The sequence below is a fragment of the Apteryx mantelli genome, chromosome Z, assembly GCF_036417845.1.
Source record: "Apteryx mantelli isolate bAptMan1 chromosome Z, bAptMan1.hap1, whole genome shotgun sequence".
Lineage (NCBI taxonomy): Eukaryota > Metazoa > Chordata > Aves > Apterygiformes > Apterygidae > Apteryx > Apteryx mantelli.
In genome coordinates, this window is record NC_090020.1 from 51,855,255 (window position 1) to 51,871,508 (window position 16,254).

The 16,254-nt window shown below is 34.1% G+C and overlaps 1 protein-coding gene across 1 annotated transcript in view; it reads left to right on the top strand.

Annotated features, from left to right (window-relative positions):
* The window catches only part of KIAA0825 (KIAA0825 ortholog), a 251,032-nt gene that overhangs the window by 76,002 nt on the left and 158,776 nt on the right, over positions 1 to 16,254 (top strand). Inside the window, exons 7-12 of the mRNA XM_067315851.1 lie at positions 1,797 to 1,891; positions 3,651 to 3,878; positions 4,884 to 5,149; positions 6,418 to 6,568; positions 11,860 to 12,050; positions 14,249 to 14,431. Coding sequence (XP_067171952.1) covers positions 1,797 to 1,891; positions 3,651 to 3,878; positions 4,884 to 5,149; positions 6,418 to 6,568; positions 11,860 to 12,050; positions 14,249 to 14,431 — 1,114 coding nt within the window. The remainder of the gene's footprint in view (positions 1 to 1,796; positions 1,892 to 3,650; positions 3,879 to 4,883; positions 5,150 to 6,417; positions 6,569 to 11,859; positions 12,051 to 14,248; positions 14,432 to 16,254) is intronic.

A 16,254-nucleotide genomic window follows, 5' to 3' on the forward strand; every position in this document is an offset into this window, starting at 1 on the left:
TTTTTAAAAAGGAGGGAAGTTTTAAAATGGGGGATGCTGAGGGAAGCATCATTTGGCTCTTTGTCTTGGGAAAGATTCATTAGAATTTGGTCCTGCAGACGCAAAAGTACATCAGCTAAATACTTATTTGTCTAAGACATGAGTTCTTAATAAGGTAGGGCAGCAATTTATGAATACGCAAGGATCTCAGTTTAAACTTTAATGTTTTTTTTTAAAGTGTTGGTAAACCTGGGGGATCCGTTACTTTTGTTGTCATAGCTCTGTTGGACTGACCAAGTTGAAGGGCATTCTGAAGAGAACTAGAAGGTTAATGGATTTTGACTTTTGGAAAAAGAGTCAAAGAATTATAAATAGCTGATCTAAGTAATGTCAACAAGAGAATGTGAATATGTAGATATTCAAATTGTGCTTATAGTTAAAATCAGATGATTTATCTATAAAAAAAAAAAAGGGGAATTGCCAGGAAAAAATGAGGGAAATTTAAGGTAGAAAACAGAGAATGAATTTGAGGAAAAATATCCTGACAGTTGATTCTTTTTTTAATTCTGGAATAATTTCTAAAGAAACTGCAGGAAAATTCATCATACACTATGTTAAAACATATTGAAAAAAGCCCTAAGTTTATGGTGGTGTCTGTAACACCATATTTTGAATGATAAGGGAGCTAGATGACCTGGGAAGTCTCTTCCGTTTTTATATTCTACCACTTTATCTTTCATATTTCACAGCTCAGATCTGTTTTTCCCTGACCACCTTTGAAAATGCAAATGAAAACAGTACTTGGGGGGAAAAAAAAGTTCAAGCTTTAGAATGCTATGTAGGTGTCTGAAAAGCAGAATGTTCTTTTTCAGAGGATGCATTGTTTAGCAGAAAGGTAAAATCAACTTTACGTAAATGAAATCCTATGCATGTACAAATATTGGACATTTCATAGAAATAGAAAAGCTCTTTAAGCCTTGACCATATGTACTACAAGTACTTCAGATGACAGAAGACCTATTAGTTTATGCTTAAAAGATAATCTTTAGCAATGTTTGACAGCACCCGATCATTTCAGATTTTTTAATTTCACATCAGATATATTAAGAATATTTATACTTGTGTTGTTTGCCAGCTTTATGCTAAGAGACAGATTTTAAAAATACAGTTTTGTTTGGTTTTATTCTCATGGTCCTTATGAAACACTGATGGTGGTGACATCTACACTAGATTTTGGTTTATCCCTGTTGAAACCACGACAATATTCCCATTACTTCAAGATTTATGAGTGAGCCTTTTGTACCAGGCCTTCTCAAGGAGCTTCACCTGTTATGGTTCCTATGGCCATTATTTTGCTTATAATAACTGTACTAATTAACTGTCTTTTTATTCTTATCATATTGGCATTTCCAAATAAGTAAAAACTATAAAAATACAGTACTGTGCAATTCGTTTAGTTTATTGAACAAAGAATAGAAATTAATTTCTACACAGCTGTTCTAATGTTGTCTGTTCTCCCTAGAAATAAGTGACTGCACAATCAGTATAAAAATGAATTAATGACAAAAGAAGCTATATTTTATGCATTATATGTGCTTCTGTATAAAATATGAATACAATGGGATGTGGATTTCATCATGTTATATAAAAGGAGCTGTGTATAACCTGAATTTGATTTTATCATAACATTAGTATTGCACTACATCTTGTTGAGGGTTTTTTTTATGCTACATACTGATATATCAGAAGGTGTTGCAGGCTGCTGACTTTTCTACAGAATTAATCTTAACTTTGATCCCCTTTATCATACTGTGCAGGAGTTCTGAAGAAAGCTAGTGGGGAGCTTTTAATAGGAGAAACTAGAGCAAATGAAACCAGTGTGCTTCCTGAACAGTTACTTCAGGTAAAAGAGGCGAGTATGAAAAGAGTCTTGCACTTTGTAGGGGATTTTCTTTTGTCTGTGTCTCCAATATAGTCTGTCACTATACTCATTATAAACACCTATTGCTGGAGTCCCATTATTTAGCTACTGTGGCTAATTTTGAGTCCAAAGTCTCAGTTAAAGCAGAATAAAATCTTACAGCATTCATGAAAAAGTGTGGGTTTTTTTTTAACATTTAATAACAGAACGGATTTAACATCAGACATATAAGATATTACATTTTAAAAGAAATAGTAAAAGAATGCAAAAATAGGATAGCTTCTTCTCAGTATTTCATGTGTTCTCAAATGCAGAAAAGTCTTAGAAAATCTACTGAATTCTTAGTATTTGATCATAAAGATGCTTTCTATAGGGCTATGTACTCACATGATGTCCAGTTGCTTTGATGCAACAAGTCACTGTGTAGTAACCACTATGCTTTGTAGAATGTATGTAAAAGATTAAAATTTAGTCTGGCTGCCATTTACTACCCAAATGAGTTTATGCGACCTGAGTGCTCTAAAAAATCTGATACTGTACAGTAGTGGAATGTAATTCACTAACAGTTCAATTTTAAGGCTGAAATGACTTACTTCTCAAAATGTCCTTTGAAACAGTTTGTGAGGCTAATGTTCTTTTATTTGATATATTACAAGGAACAACATTTTGAGATGATTGAGCCTTACTTGACCCAATATCAAAAAAAAAAAAAAAAAAGATAAAGAGGAAAGCAGGGAAGCGGGTGTGTGGGTGGGCTGCCTTTGCGCTCACAGCACTTGGGCGTTAGGAGTGGGAGGAAGGAGGAGGCATTTTCTGGATTGGAGTGAGCTGGGCGGGCACCACTTCATGGCCCCTTTCATTGTCTTCCAGTTTAGGATTGTAGCTGCAGCTCATTAGAAATGCTTCTTTTCTCCTACTGTGCCCTCAGTGGTAGGGATCTTTAGAGTACATCTTACGTCATTAAAATACTTCTCTTACGGTGGTGCCATTCTCAACTGGCCACTACTGGTAAGCTTTAAGTCTGCTTTATGTCATATGAGCCATGCAAAGCAAAATTAGTGGAAAAGTAACTATTTCCTACTGTGTCTTCTTTTGTGCCACTGTTATGCTTCAGATAACCTCAGAAGTCACTGTTTATAGAAGGCTGGCAACTCCTGATGTGAACGGTAGTAAAATCCATCATTGGCTAAAAGCTAGACATCTCTATTTAAGCATTTTGATCTCTGCTAAATCCAGCAGTGAAGAAGTGAAATACAGTGTGGCTGTGTTAAAAATGGCTTCTGTAAATGTTTTACTATTAATATTCGTGGTTAGTAGCTTTCAGTTGTTAGCTTGCAGTGAAAATGCAGAATTATGAGGTATCCGTTCCTGGATTACTTGTTAAACTATTGAAGTGTTTATAAATATATTTGAGTTTGTTAAACAGATTGCATTAAATACGGTAAAAAGTGTAAAGGTAAAGCATGGCTTATATGAAAACAGTTTTATTTAAACAGACTTTTTATAAATTCGGTTTTTATCAGTTTGATGACAAATTAATATCATTAGGCATGTTCATTTTTGTTAAGTATATATTCCTTTTAATATAATTTCAAGGTTAGTGAGCTGTATTTTAAGTTATTCATATGAATTTCAAAAGATGATGGTGTCCTTTTAATTAATTTGTTCATGGATATTCATATAAGTTTAGAACAATCTCAACAATAACACTAATGAATTTGGATTGATTTAATAAAAATATGTATTTCAGCCTATTTTACTGGATTTTGGCTGGAGAAATGCATTTAAAGACCTGTCTTCTTCTGTGGCTCACTGTATAACAATAGCAATTGAGGATTTTTCTACTAAAATTCTTCAACATGAGCAGAAAGAGCAGTCTTCAGCTGCAGGCTATGCAATGAGTCTTGTAAACAACCAGCAAATGAGGGAGTCCTGGGGAGCAGTCCAACAAGAGGAGCAACCAAAACGAATTGCTAAGGCAGGTATCAAAAGATCTGAAGTTTGAGGGGAGACAGAATGCCAAGGCTGTTTTGCCATCTATGCTTTGAAGTACTTACAGTACCATTAATATTCTATATCTTATATAAATGGAATTAAGAAGAAAGTGAGAGGCATTACAATATGATGCTGAACAGAGCTTTATACAATAGCCCATAGTCTATACTTAAAAGAATTAACTTTTAAACTTTGCTGGCATTATTTTTTTTCATCCAAAAAGTTCTAAAACATTCTGATTAGTATCTGCTCTGTTACCAAGTGGTCTGATGGGAAAATGCTTGAAAGCTTTGAAGCATTACTATAAAGGGATTTCCTGTATTTATTTCCTTAGACATGCCATTTAACTAATCAGTGTACCTAATAGCATGGCCAAATTAGAGTTCTTTGATTTGGCCAAAAGGTCATTTGTGTGATTAATTAAATTGTTTGTCTAATGAAATAAGTGTATGAACCTTTCTGAATTTAGTGAGCTTTGCATCTGTTCTAGCAAATTTGGGAAGCTGTTAATAAGTGTTTGCTTAAAATAGCACATAAGTTTTTGGAAGATAATTTTAGGGAGGTCAATATATGCACTTAAGACATGAGAAGTTCATTTTCAGATTCAATATTAAAAATGTATTTATATGTTTTTTCAAAAGAATTAGTTTAGAAAATTATCTCTGTTTACAAAGAACTAACCTTATGTTTTGAATGTACATCTAATGAAGTCATAAACAAAATGAAGGCATTGCTAACCTAAGATGGTTTTAGTTTTTTTCTCAATATATTTTATGCAGCTTTAAAGCAAGAAGGAATGAAGTAATAATTCATTTTCTGTAGATAAATGTTTTTCCCCTGTACAACAGAGTGAAATGTTTGTAAAGCTGATTCAATATATTTATGTTTTATGCCAATTTCATTTTTCAAGAATCTGACCCTAGTGTGTATAAATTAAACAGTGCTGTCAGAATACAAATAACTTGATGCCACATTTATTTCTCCCCAGTTTTGTTCTGACATCATGGAAGAACTTGACACATTGCTTCCATTGGCTCTGGTGTGCAAAGATGATTCTCTTCAGGAAATTAGAACAAACTTTGTAGAGGCCTGCAGCAAAGTAGCAACAGCTGTCCTGGCAAGACTAGAGGAGAAAAGCAAAGAGGTTCCCTCCAAAGCTCCACTGCAAAATTTGTATGCCGCTCTTTCCACAGCGGTACATGTCTTCCAGCATTTTAAAATGTATAGCAATTTAATGAGAGAAACCAGCAAAAAGTGAGTTCATTTTACATACAGCGGTTTGGTTCAAACATAGGTAATGTAGGACTTCATTCCATTTTAGTGATACAGTATGGTGATAGTTTTCAAAATTGCATGGTATTTTTTTTAGCTTGAGCACTACGTGTACCATTTTAGGAAAGCCCTCAATCAAAGCTAGTGATAATCTAAAGTAGCCACAAGAAATTATTTATTTTTAAGATCTGCATTTCATTTGCAAATCAATAATTTTTTATTTATTAAAATGAGTAAATAGCATTGTCCAGTGAATGAATGTACTGTGCTCTGCTATAAATAGATGGCTAAAACTTTAATTTCCTTTTCTGACCTTTGCAATAGCTGAATTTTCATAAAACCTGATTTTAGCATGTAGCAGCCGTAGAGGATAACATAAACATACATTTCTGCACTTTTTCCTTCCACTGTTTGTATTGAGAAATGTAAACAAATTCATCCAATGTAATTTAAAGTTATATATTTCATTGCATGCAAAGTAAAAAAATATAAAAGATATGAAGAAGTAGTGTAAGGTCTAAGACATATTTGGGCAAGGATTTGATGCAGAGGGCAATATAATCACATTAGCTGGTTTTAGGAGATTTTGGCTTAAGATACTAGGAATCTCATTATTGATCCATGTGTTTTTGGCCATATGTGATTTAAAATTAGAAACTGGGCCTGTTGGGGGAACCTTTGAACTAGAACAATTTTCAAGGAAGGTATGATTTCTAAGGGGTTATATGCACTGTTGAACTACTTTCCGTCTGATGCTCCACCCTATGCTAAATGGAGCAGATCTTTGTGAATGGGGAATCTGAGCCAGAATTTTGCTCAATAATTCTTATGTGCATTATGAAAGAGTTTGCCCATAATGCATACCTACCAAAAATAATCTCTGGACTCTGTGTTTATGTTTTCTTGTTCACACTTACTGCTGATGCAATTATGTTTTAACACAGAACATCCCAGAAGTAATGACAACTGAATGACAAAAGGCACTCTTTCCTCAGAGAATAGGATAGAGTAATTTACTTCTCAATGACTTGGTTAAATGAGAATTTATAGAAGAGCAAATATATGTTCTTAAAGAACTTGTGAAACAAAGACCAGATTTTTCAAAAGTGAATGTGGGGCTCAGACTCCAGGACCAAGAGGAAATGAATGATTGATACCTAATAATCAAACCCATTTGCAGTACTGGGGATTGTTACCTCCTACTGCACAGCCTTTCAATCTTTGCCTCTTTGATCATTCTCTCTGAACAGACCCCTGTTCCTAGGGCCTGTCCAACAATATCAGGAATTCATCAACATTCTCCAGTTTCAAGTTAAGAACTACTGCGTCAGAGTTTGTGCTACAAGCATTTTACAGGATGCCGAGAGCCACCACTGGGATGACTGCAAAGCTTTTTATGAGGTGTGAGGTTAAGTTTACTATGCCTCCCTTTTACAAAATGTGTTTTACTGGTTGCCAACTCTCTGACTAATTAGAAACATAAGATCAGCATTATTTTTATATAAAGATTGGTGGGATTTGATATTTTTAAATATCTATTATTGTAGGCAAATGCTTTTTTAGAAATGATGTAGGAAAACATAGTCATTACAAGACTTCAGATAAATCATTAAAATAGTGTTCTTCTGTCATTTGTTTAACGAAATATTGTGCCCTAAGATAGTTTGAAAATACATAATTTCCATAAAGAAGGAATGATCGTCAGGGTCAAGATGTTTATATAGAACTCCAGAAAAAGACGACACTTCCATTTCAACTCTTCTCATAGGAAGTACAGCATATGAAAATGCAAGATTGCTAATTTTTCACAGGAATTTTTAATTTGATTAAATATTTCTATTGATTTTTATTTTCCCTTGGTTCCCTTTGTACCTTTTGTGAGTGAAGGATATTGCAAAAAAAGGTGGTCAATATAGGTATCTATAGCATTCTAGTATATATTTCTGAAATGACTTGTGCTACTTCACCTGAGTTTTAGAGTCACAGGTCTGCTCTTAAACTACAGCCTTAATAATTCTATGGAAAGAATCTAAGGATCAGTTGAATATATTATTCTAATGTATTGATTTTTTTCCTCTTTCATAACAGCTACTTGGTTAAATATACAGTTAGACATATACTAGTTAAATATATGGTTAGACGTGTACTAGATATATACTGCTTGAAATTATCTGTGCATAATTTCACGGTGAAGTAAAAGTATTGCATGTTTTTTAACAATAATAACTGAGATCTCCTGGAAACAAAGTCCTGCCCTTTCTTATTACATTCGCTGTGTGAGAGAATTAGGGTTTTTTTCCTTAAGCATTTTCTAGAATTTATACATGTGAGAAAACTCTTTCTTTGCAATATATGCATTCTAGAAATGTAATAGGAAGAGCTAGTGAATCAGTGACAAAAATCTACATTGGACAGTTAATTAAACAGACCTTATATGAGTAATGCTATCAAAATGCCCATCCCTTAAAGAGAAGAAAATTAACATTTTACTTTTATTTTAATGCAAGCCTAAATGTCCTGGCTTGATAAGAAAGTAAAAAATAATAATAACAAAATAAAATAGTAGATTTTGGCAACTGATTTAGATCTGGTCTAGACTGGCTGTAGTCCATCTGGTTCTGTCCCCCATTTATTGGTGACCCCATTCCAATAACTATATGGTGGACAGTTATCCACCGTGGACAAAACATGATGGTCACAAATAGTTGCCTCAACAAAAAAGAATAGGATTAGCTGAAATTCTGTCATTACCGATCAGAACTGATGTGTGTGGAAAGGGCTGAAGAAAGTTTGTATTTCAGGATACCTGTAGTGCTTGAGGTAGGAAGTATGTAATTTTTCATCATCATGCTGCTTTTTTTGTGAAAGATGGGCCATAATCTGCTCAGAATGTCTTCAGGAGGCGTGATGCTGAGCAGCCATTACTTCCACTGAGCTCTTGTAGGCATCCTGAATGGAAGAGACTGGCTTAAGAACTACTGCTTGTTACAGAATCAACATACCGCTGAAACCTCTAGCTGTGAGAGGTGGTTCAGCACTCAGCAGGAACTGTGGAGCTTTGCCTCTGTGAATATTAAGGTTACGCAGATCCTGCTGAGCTCAGAACACAACAGTAGCTTGGAACCAGGAGCCAGGACCCCTTGCCTATCATCAAGAGCAAGATCTGGTAAAAGGCACTGGCTATGAACTCCTGGTCTCTCAATGGGAACACATTCTTGCCTTTGTGAGAGAGTCAGTGGCTCACAGCCCTTGTTGCATTGTCAGTGGGATCCACTGCCTTAAACAATATCATGATCTTGCTTTTCTAAGTGGAAGCTGCTCTTGGCTCTCTGCCTCTGCTTATGTCTTGAGTAGTCTAGCTCCTGAATCTAGCTTGGCTCAGGACTTCACTTCCCTTTCTCCTCTGTCCCCCAGTTTTAAGTATTGCATACCACTATAAAAGATTTCATTTGTGAATCCTGAGTGCAATTTCATAAAGAAAAAAAATATATTCCATTATTCTCCCATAAACTGAGCAAACTATTGTGTATCACCTTTGGTTTTGTTTGTCTCAGTAGGAGAGAAGGGAGGAGGAAGAAACCTTTCAATCCCTATTATTGTATAGGGTGCTAACTAACAAACTAAATGGCAACCCTGCCTTTAAGGGATCATATGGCCTTCCTTTTTCCCAATAATACAGGGCATTCAAATGGTATTAGAAAGAATATGTGATTGCCTTCCTTTCCATTCCCCACCAATTCTGTACTGACTAATAAAACTATGTGACTTACCTGATGGGACCCAAGATATACGTAAGAAAAGAAAACCACTAAAAGAAAGACAAAGGCAAAGAGGGAGGATACTATCTGTGTTTGATTACATAGTACTGCAGTTTCTGTATGCAGTTATTTGTACAATGGTAACATCTGAGGTGAACAGGATTGGTAGCAAATGGTTATCTATCTACAAATCTATAAAATAAAGTATTATTTCTTTTCTATGTTGTTCAAATAATATGTTTTAATTTATTTTTGCACTTCTATAACCAATTGCGTTGCCTGCTTTCATATCTTCCTTCTGACATGCACCTAATCCAATAGCAGTAAATGGAAAAGAAAAACCAAAAGATCCATTTGAGTTAGAGACTAAATACAGTATTCTAATCACAGTGAGATCACCTTGAGTTTTTCATATTTATTAACAAAAGTTAAGTAGTGATTTTGCAAGATATAAACAGTGATTTCTGTGGCAATGTAAGTGAGATCTGAACTAAACTCTACGAGCACAATTCCCATAGAGCAGTGGAGTCTGAGCTGCCAGGGAGTGAAACTCTCAGGGTTCAGTATCTCGCTGATAGAGCGCACTGAACACACACTGCCAGCTCTCCAGATTACATTTTCAAATCAAGCTTTTAGTGTAGCAGACATCTGCTGTAGTTTTAGGAACTTATGTTTTCTAATAGTCAAAGAATAAAGAGTTGTCTGTTCAAAGATAATATTGAGTGGCTTATGTAATAAAGCCCAGCTGCTTGTTTCCTGATATATAAGCTAAATAAAAGTTCACATCTGTTTGTATTGTACGAAGCCTACAAAAATAGCAGATGTTTACCAGTAGAATTGTCTAGAAATGGCAACAAATAGAAAAACAGACCAGAAAAGGGGAATGAATCCCATTTAAATCTTCATGGAAACTCTGTTGCTTCTGCAATAGTGGCACAATGTTAGAAATGGGGTATTATTCAATTTACTGTTTAAAATTACATAAAGCAATAAAATGAAATAATTTGTATTTATAACTACATAGTTAATAAGTAAAACTTGCCAACATTTGGTTGCTTAAAAAAATAAATATTCTACATTAGAAGTTTTATTTAGAAATATATTTCTAGTTGTTAAGTTTGCGTGTTTTCGCAGATTTTTAAATTTATTTTTTGTCAGTTAAAGATATGACCAAAATGTGTTAGTTTCCTTGCAAACTAGGAATGCAAACTAATTATTTTATACCTGGTATGTTTATTCTGTAAGAGCAGACACATTTTTGCAAAGAAAGGGAATTGTTAGTAAAAATATCTCTAGGCTAGAGTTGGAGGCGGGGAGGAGTGGGATAAGATCTAACAGAGTGTATCTCAACAGTAATGATAATATATCAGAGAGACCACACTTACAGAAACATATGATCTTTTGAGTTGTACAAAGAGACTCCCAGAGGTAAACTACTTTCTTATGATGATGTTTCAGTGTACTCTGCAATAATATTTTAAGTTTATTTAAGATAAGAAAAATGGGGAATTATTTTAATCCTGTGTTTTGTATAACCTGATTCATTTTTGGTCAATATGAAACTATCCTATTTTATCTGCATGGAAATACTTGTCAAGTGTTTAATTGCGCTAAATGTCAGTGATTTATTTTGTCCTCTTAAGAAGTTGGAATATGTTTAAAACAGTTCTAAGATGTCCTTAGTTGTATGTACAAAGATAAATAGGCATATAATTTTCCTGTGAAACTTATCTATATTACATTTTTATCTTCTGTATTAGTGAACCTTGGAAAATTGGTATTTCTTGATGATTTGCTGTTTTTTCACCCCTAAATAAGAGTGTTAAAAATGCATACATCAGTCACAGATTTAATGACTAGTGCAGTGGTTGCAGGTTGGGTACTGCATTACTTTGTCATAATATACCATTTTTAACATAAAATACACTTCAAGTATTATGTCAGAGAAATACTGAATAATGACAACTTCCAATAACCTGCTAATGTGGTATGGTTAAAAGGAAGCCAGGTTATTTTGTTTACAGAAGAATGTCTATCAAACTCATTCAATGTTTTAAAAATCATAGGATTGTTTTCTCTATCAGGAAATGCTAAAATATCAATAAATTATTTAAATATTTCTCAGCACAACTGGAATGTAGGAAGTGAAGGTTCAAGTCTCTGTTGTGATTCCATTTCACCCAAGTACTATTTCCTGAACAGGTTTTAGGTGAAATATTAAACATGACTTAAAATATGTACTTCTTAGATATATTAGTGGATTGCCCACTGTGATTTTGACTGTTCTGTATTTGTCTCTGTGTCTTATTGAGGTGGTTCTACTCTGTATAGCTAATTAAATATTAATACCAATATTGATTCCTGCCCAGAAAATGTTTTGTTTCCATGAATTGCCATTATCAGATGAAAAAACATCTTACTGAAAAATTCTAGACCTGTGTTATTAGCTTAACTGTTCAGTTATTTTTTCCTGCTGTTATTGCATCCCCATTATACATAATCATTGTTATGTGTGGCAGTTATGACTTTTGGGAAATACACATGCTTAAGTAATTTAAATAATTATTTTTTGTTGAGGACAAAGAAGCTGGTATATTAAATTCTGGCTATTCTAGTGACTAAAAAAATACTGTGTATGTTTTTAAATTTGACCTAAAACAGTATGGTTTTGAGACTAAGTTAATTAAGGATATAAGAGGTCAAATATTTGTGGTTTAGTTTTGTGGCAGAACTCTAGTTTTGTAACTGAAATGGAACATGTGTTTCTTTGTTAATAAAGATGTTTCACATCTTGTCAAGGACCATTTTTTGGTCATCATGTGCCTGAAACTCTTCAGCTATTTCCTTTCAGATTGAATTAATTAGACTCATAGGAACTAAACTGACATTTTGGAAGGTGTGTTTCTATTATTTAATGTGTGGTGGTTTTGCTAGGGGGAAAGATGTTCATTCTCTGTCCAGATGTGGCATTACTTCTGCTGTGCTCTTCAGCATGATCTATGGACTATTCTACCTCCCAAGTTAGCCCAGGAGATTCTTACAGAAGTACTGGAGAAATCTTTGGCTGTGCTGTCCTCCAGATATTCTCAGGCCTGTCCCAGTTACAAGAGAACTCCACAAATCAGGTAACGGTTTTATATTTAATGCACACTTTTTATGGATAAAATGAGAGTGATCTCAATTTTCTGTTATACACTGCTTTAGTTCAAATTTAAATGTTCATGAACACAGCAGATGGATTAGACAGAATTCATGTATTCTGAGGATAATTTTAATTCAATCTACTTGGTATATTTAAGTATATTTGGTGGCCATATACTAAGCCGGACAGTGATCAAAGAACTCCTTTGTGAAATTGTCCAGATTTGGCAGCAAAGGGATTGGAAATCACACCATTGATTCATGAAGAAAGCTCCATCTATTCCCATAGAATTTGGATTTTCATAGGACAAACACCTTTTCAAGTTAAGGAGCTCCTAAGTCACATCAAAGCCTTGCCAAAGTGAAGCCAGAGCTCAGGAGGAGGGAGCAGGAAGAGGATATTCTTTCTCCCTGTCATTTTAGGAAAACTGAAGTTGAGTGCATCTCTGTGTTGGGGTTCCTATGTTTTGGCAGAGAAAGAGCTCTTCTTAAGAAATACTAAAGCAGGTGTCTCCAGGTGAAAGCTTATCCTCTGTCCTTTCTCTTTCTATCCAGTGTCTTGTTTGACTGAAGAAATTTGTGCATGCATTATCCCGTTCGTTTAGTATATTTCTTTAGTAAATGAATATGATCCTCCTCTTAGATTTTGAAAGTGACATAGTCCATGGTGGCTATGGGAGTGAGAAACTTGAGAGCCTGTCATCTATAGGAGGTTGAATATATCTAGAAGAGAAGTACTATATGATTAATGAGCTAAGAGTTATATGCTGCCTTCATAAGTTTTATATCATGGAGAGGAAGACAATGTCATAGAGGGGTTAAGTAATTTGTCCAAGTTCACAGTCTTGGAATAGGTCAGAATAAAACCCAAGTTTTCTTCTTGGTGTCAGAGTACCTGTTTCTATCCTTTAATCCTACACTAATTCTCAGTGTTTAGGTCCTTCTGTATCTTTAGGTACAAATAAGATTTTTTCCTGAGTAGTATTTCTGCATATTCAGATACTAAATCCTATCTGATTACAGAATGCTATAGTTACTTTGCACTGATGTGAAAGATTCTTACCTGGAAATTTTCTGAAAATTCCACTTAAATATGAAGAACATGCCCTGGTACAATATTTCTTAAATCTAGTATTGGACAATTCTATATGAATCTGCTTCAAAATATTGAATAAGAAAGAATTTTTTTGTCATCTTTTTGTAGATAAGGTTTTTTTATTTGATATGGTAATTCTTGAATTTGTTACTAAGTGAACTGAGTTATCCAGTCATGCACAGCTCAAAGAATGAAAAACCATTTTTTGGTTATTATTCAATATTTTCATCACAAAGGGTTACTTTTTTTTATAATACCGTACTTTAAGGGTTCCTTTTCTCTTTCTTTAAGGGTTTCTTTTTAGAGATGTATAATACTGGAATAGAAGTCTTTCTCTGTGCATTTGCCTAGATTTTCCAAAATAAGCTCCTTAAAATGTAGATGGTGACATAGGCACCCACTGGAAGCTAGGCACTTAGGTGCTTTTTAAGTCCTACTTCATGCCTGTTGTATCTCTGGAAAACTAGATATTTTGTGTTATCCCTCTGTTTCCTACCTACTGTATGTATGTCAGCATACTCTTGTGAGATTCTGTTGTGGTCGTAGTTTGTTTTTTTGATATCGTTCAGGCCAGTAGCCCATGAGCCAATATCAACAGGTTATCTGACTACTGATCCAGTAATCATATCCTCTGATCATATTATCTTCCTTAGCAGTTATTTGAATACCCATAAAATTTTGCAAACTGAAGAATTAGTTGACTTGTCATTACCTTTTTCCTGCAGTGGGACCTGAAAATAGTATGTACACTATAATTATATTTTATCATAAATAAAACTAAATTTAGTTTGGTTTAGTTGTAATTTGGAAAGTAAATTGTTATTGTCTAGTGGCATTGTCCTTTTGAAGAAGAATTACCATATTTAACAAGTTTTTTGTTGACTGGTTTCAGCACTGTGGGGGAGCTGCATTTTTTCTGTATAATGGGCTCAGAATTCATGCAGTACCCACTCATGGAAGATGAATTTCCAAGTCCATATTATGAACTAGATACTTTATGTTGTCAGAATAAAGCTCTGTTTAACCAAAATTTGCCACTATCCTAATATCATAAGTAATATTATTTTCACTCTTTCTTTCCTGCAGATTTGATATTGCAGCAATTTTGATGTCCACTGAAAATATGCTCTGGTCAGTTTGCAGTTCAGTACGGGAATTTCTGAATCCACATAAAGACAGAGATCTCAAGATCTATAAAATACATAGCCACTGCAACACTCTGCTCTCTGAGCTAGCTATTCTAACTTCACCACTGAAGAATTTGTATGAGTGAGTATGAATCGAACATTCAGTTTGGGATAAAATTGATTTTTAGTTTACAGGAGTAGGTCTACAAGATGAATAATTGTGTTGAAATACAAATGCAGTGCATGGTGTGGATGCATTTTGATAACCTTTGAGTATTTCTTGATTTGAGTCTTGAACTCATCTTTGTAATCTTACCTAAAGTCCAGTTAGGTCTATTGGGGATTTCCTGTGTTTTAAAAAAGAAAAAGAAAAAAAAAACAGTAGAACTTCATTAATAATTACTGTCCCAGATTTATAACTTGCTGTTCACTTAGAAAACATTTTGTTAGGTACTTGTGATTATCTAATGTAAAAAATGTTTACATACTATGGTACCAAAACCTTTGGTAAAGTATTCTAGGACTTACTACCCCAAATTTATCTACCTGCAGCTTCAAGGTAGTTCTGCTGACATCCCATAATAATTTAAAAAATACTGGAATTTAAAAGATCATTTACTGAAGTGATTAGCAGGTTACATGACCAATAGGAAATTGATATGCCTCAGTAAATCTTAAATATATTTTTAAAGTGAAAGAGTATAGAATGCCCAATTTTTTTTAAATGTGTCTTCAGAAGTCACAACTGCAAGGGAAAAAGGAACGTTACTTGCACTGAAGTTAGGTCTGAATCTTGCCATTGTCTTTGGTGCTAAAAACTCAGCTGTAAGTTTTTCCGTAAGAGACAATACAAAGCAAGATCACAAATAAAAAAAAAAAAAAGCCAAATCTTGTTAGCCTGGCCTTTATTTGATTATTCTAAATAAGAATATTTTAAATAACACTAGTGATACAAAGAGGAGGGTGGAAACCTCCTGTATTTAAGCTTCTTTAACCAAAATATTTTTATCGTATGTGGGCCCCTTTTAATGTTAATGGGCTCTGAAGAACATGTAAAAGTGGATTGTAATTGGATTTCTGGTCATGCGCGACTCAAGCTCAATACAAGGCTGAAAACCATAGCAATTAAGGAGGTGATTCATGAACAGATTAGGTGGTCCTGCCATGACAAAAGTAGTGGAGGCAGCAGTGTGGTACCACCATATTGTGGTATCTGTAACTGCTTCTGCTATTCAGTTTGATCATGTCGCCTTTCATTTATGAAAACCCTTAGAATGATGGCCTAAAATTCATGTGTAGCATGATCTGTTCCTCTTAGCCATTCTACCTTCTCCACTAATCCATGTTGTTTACAGATTTTCCTATACCTAGAGTGATTAAAAAAAATGTGCACTAACTTGAAAATTCACTGAGTTCCAGCACAAAGTGCCAATGAAGAGTGAGATGGTGTATTTTTTATTTTATAGAAAATGTTACAAATTAACTGCTTGGTCATATGGATTTCATATTTAGGCATATACACTTTGGTATAGTAATTTGGTTTTCTAGAAACCAAAAATTTACATGCACAGGATGAGGTAGCTCATGTAATTTACTGCAAAGTCCTTTGCAAATCACAAACAAAGCTGCCAGATTTTGGTGAAGGTAAAAATAAAAAATGTCATATTTTGTCATATATTTACAGAAATAATATTAATACTGAAAAGCATTGTTAGAGATTATGCATGTTTTTGTGTGAGTTAAAAGAGACTTTTTATGAACTGTGTATTCAGCACTTCTGTTTTCAAAGCCCCATGAGACTCCAGATCAAAACAATTCTTCTACACTGTATATTTCATTACAGCAATATTTGTCAGGTAACCTAACCCGCTAATTATAGTCCAGATTACAAAGAAAAGAAGCGTTTGTCAAATTAGTTTTCTTGAATGACTACATCCAATTGGTAACACTTTCATATGCGGAATT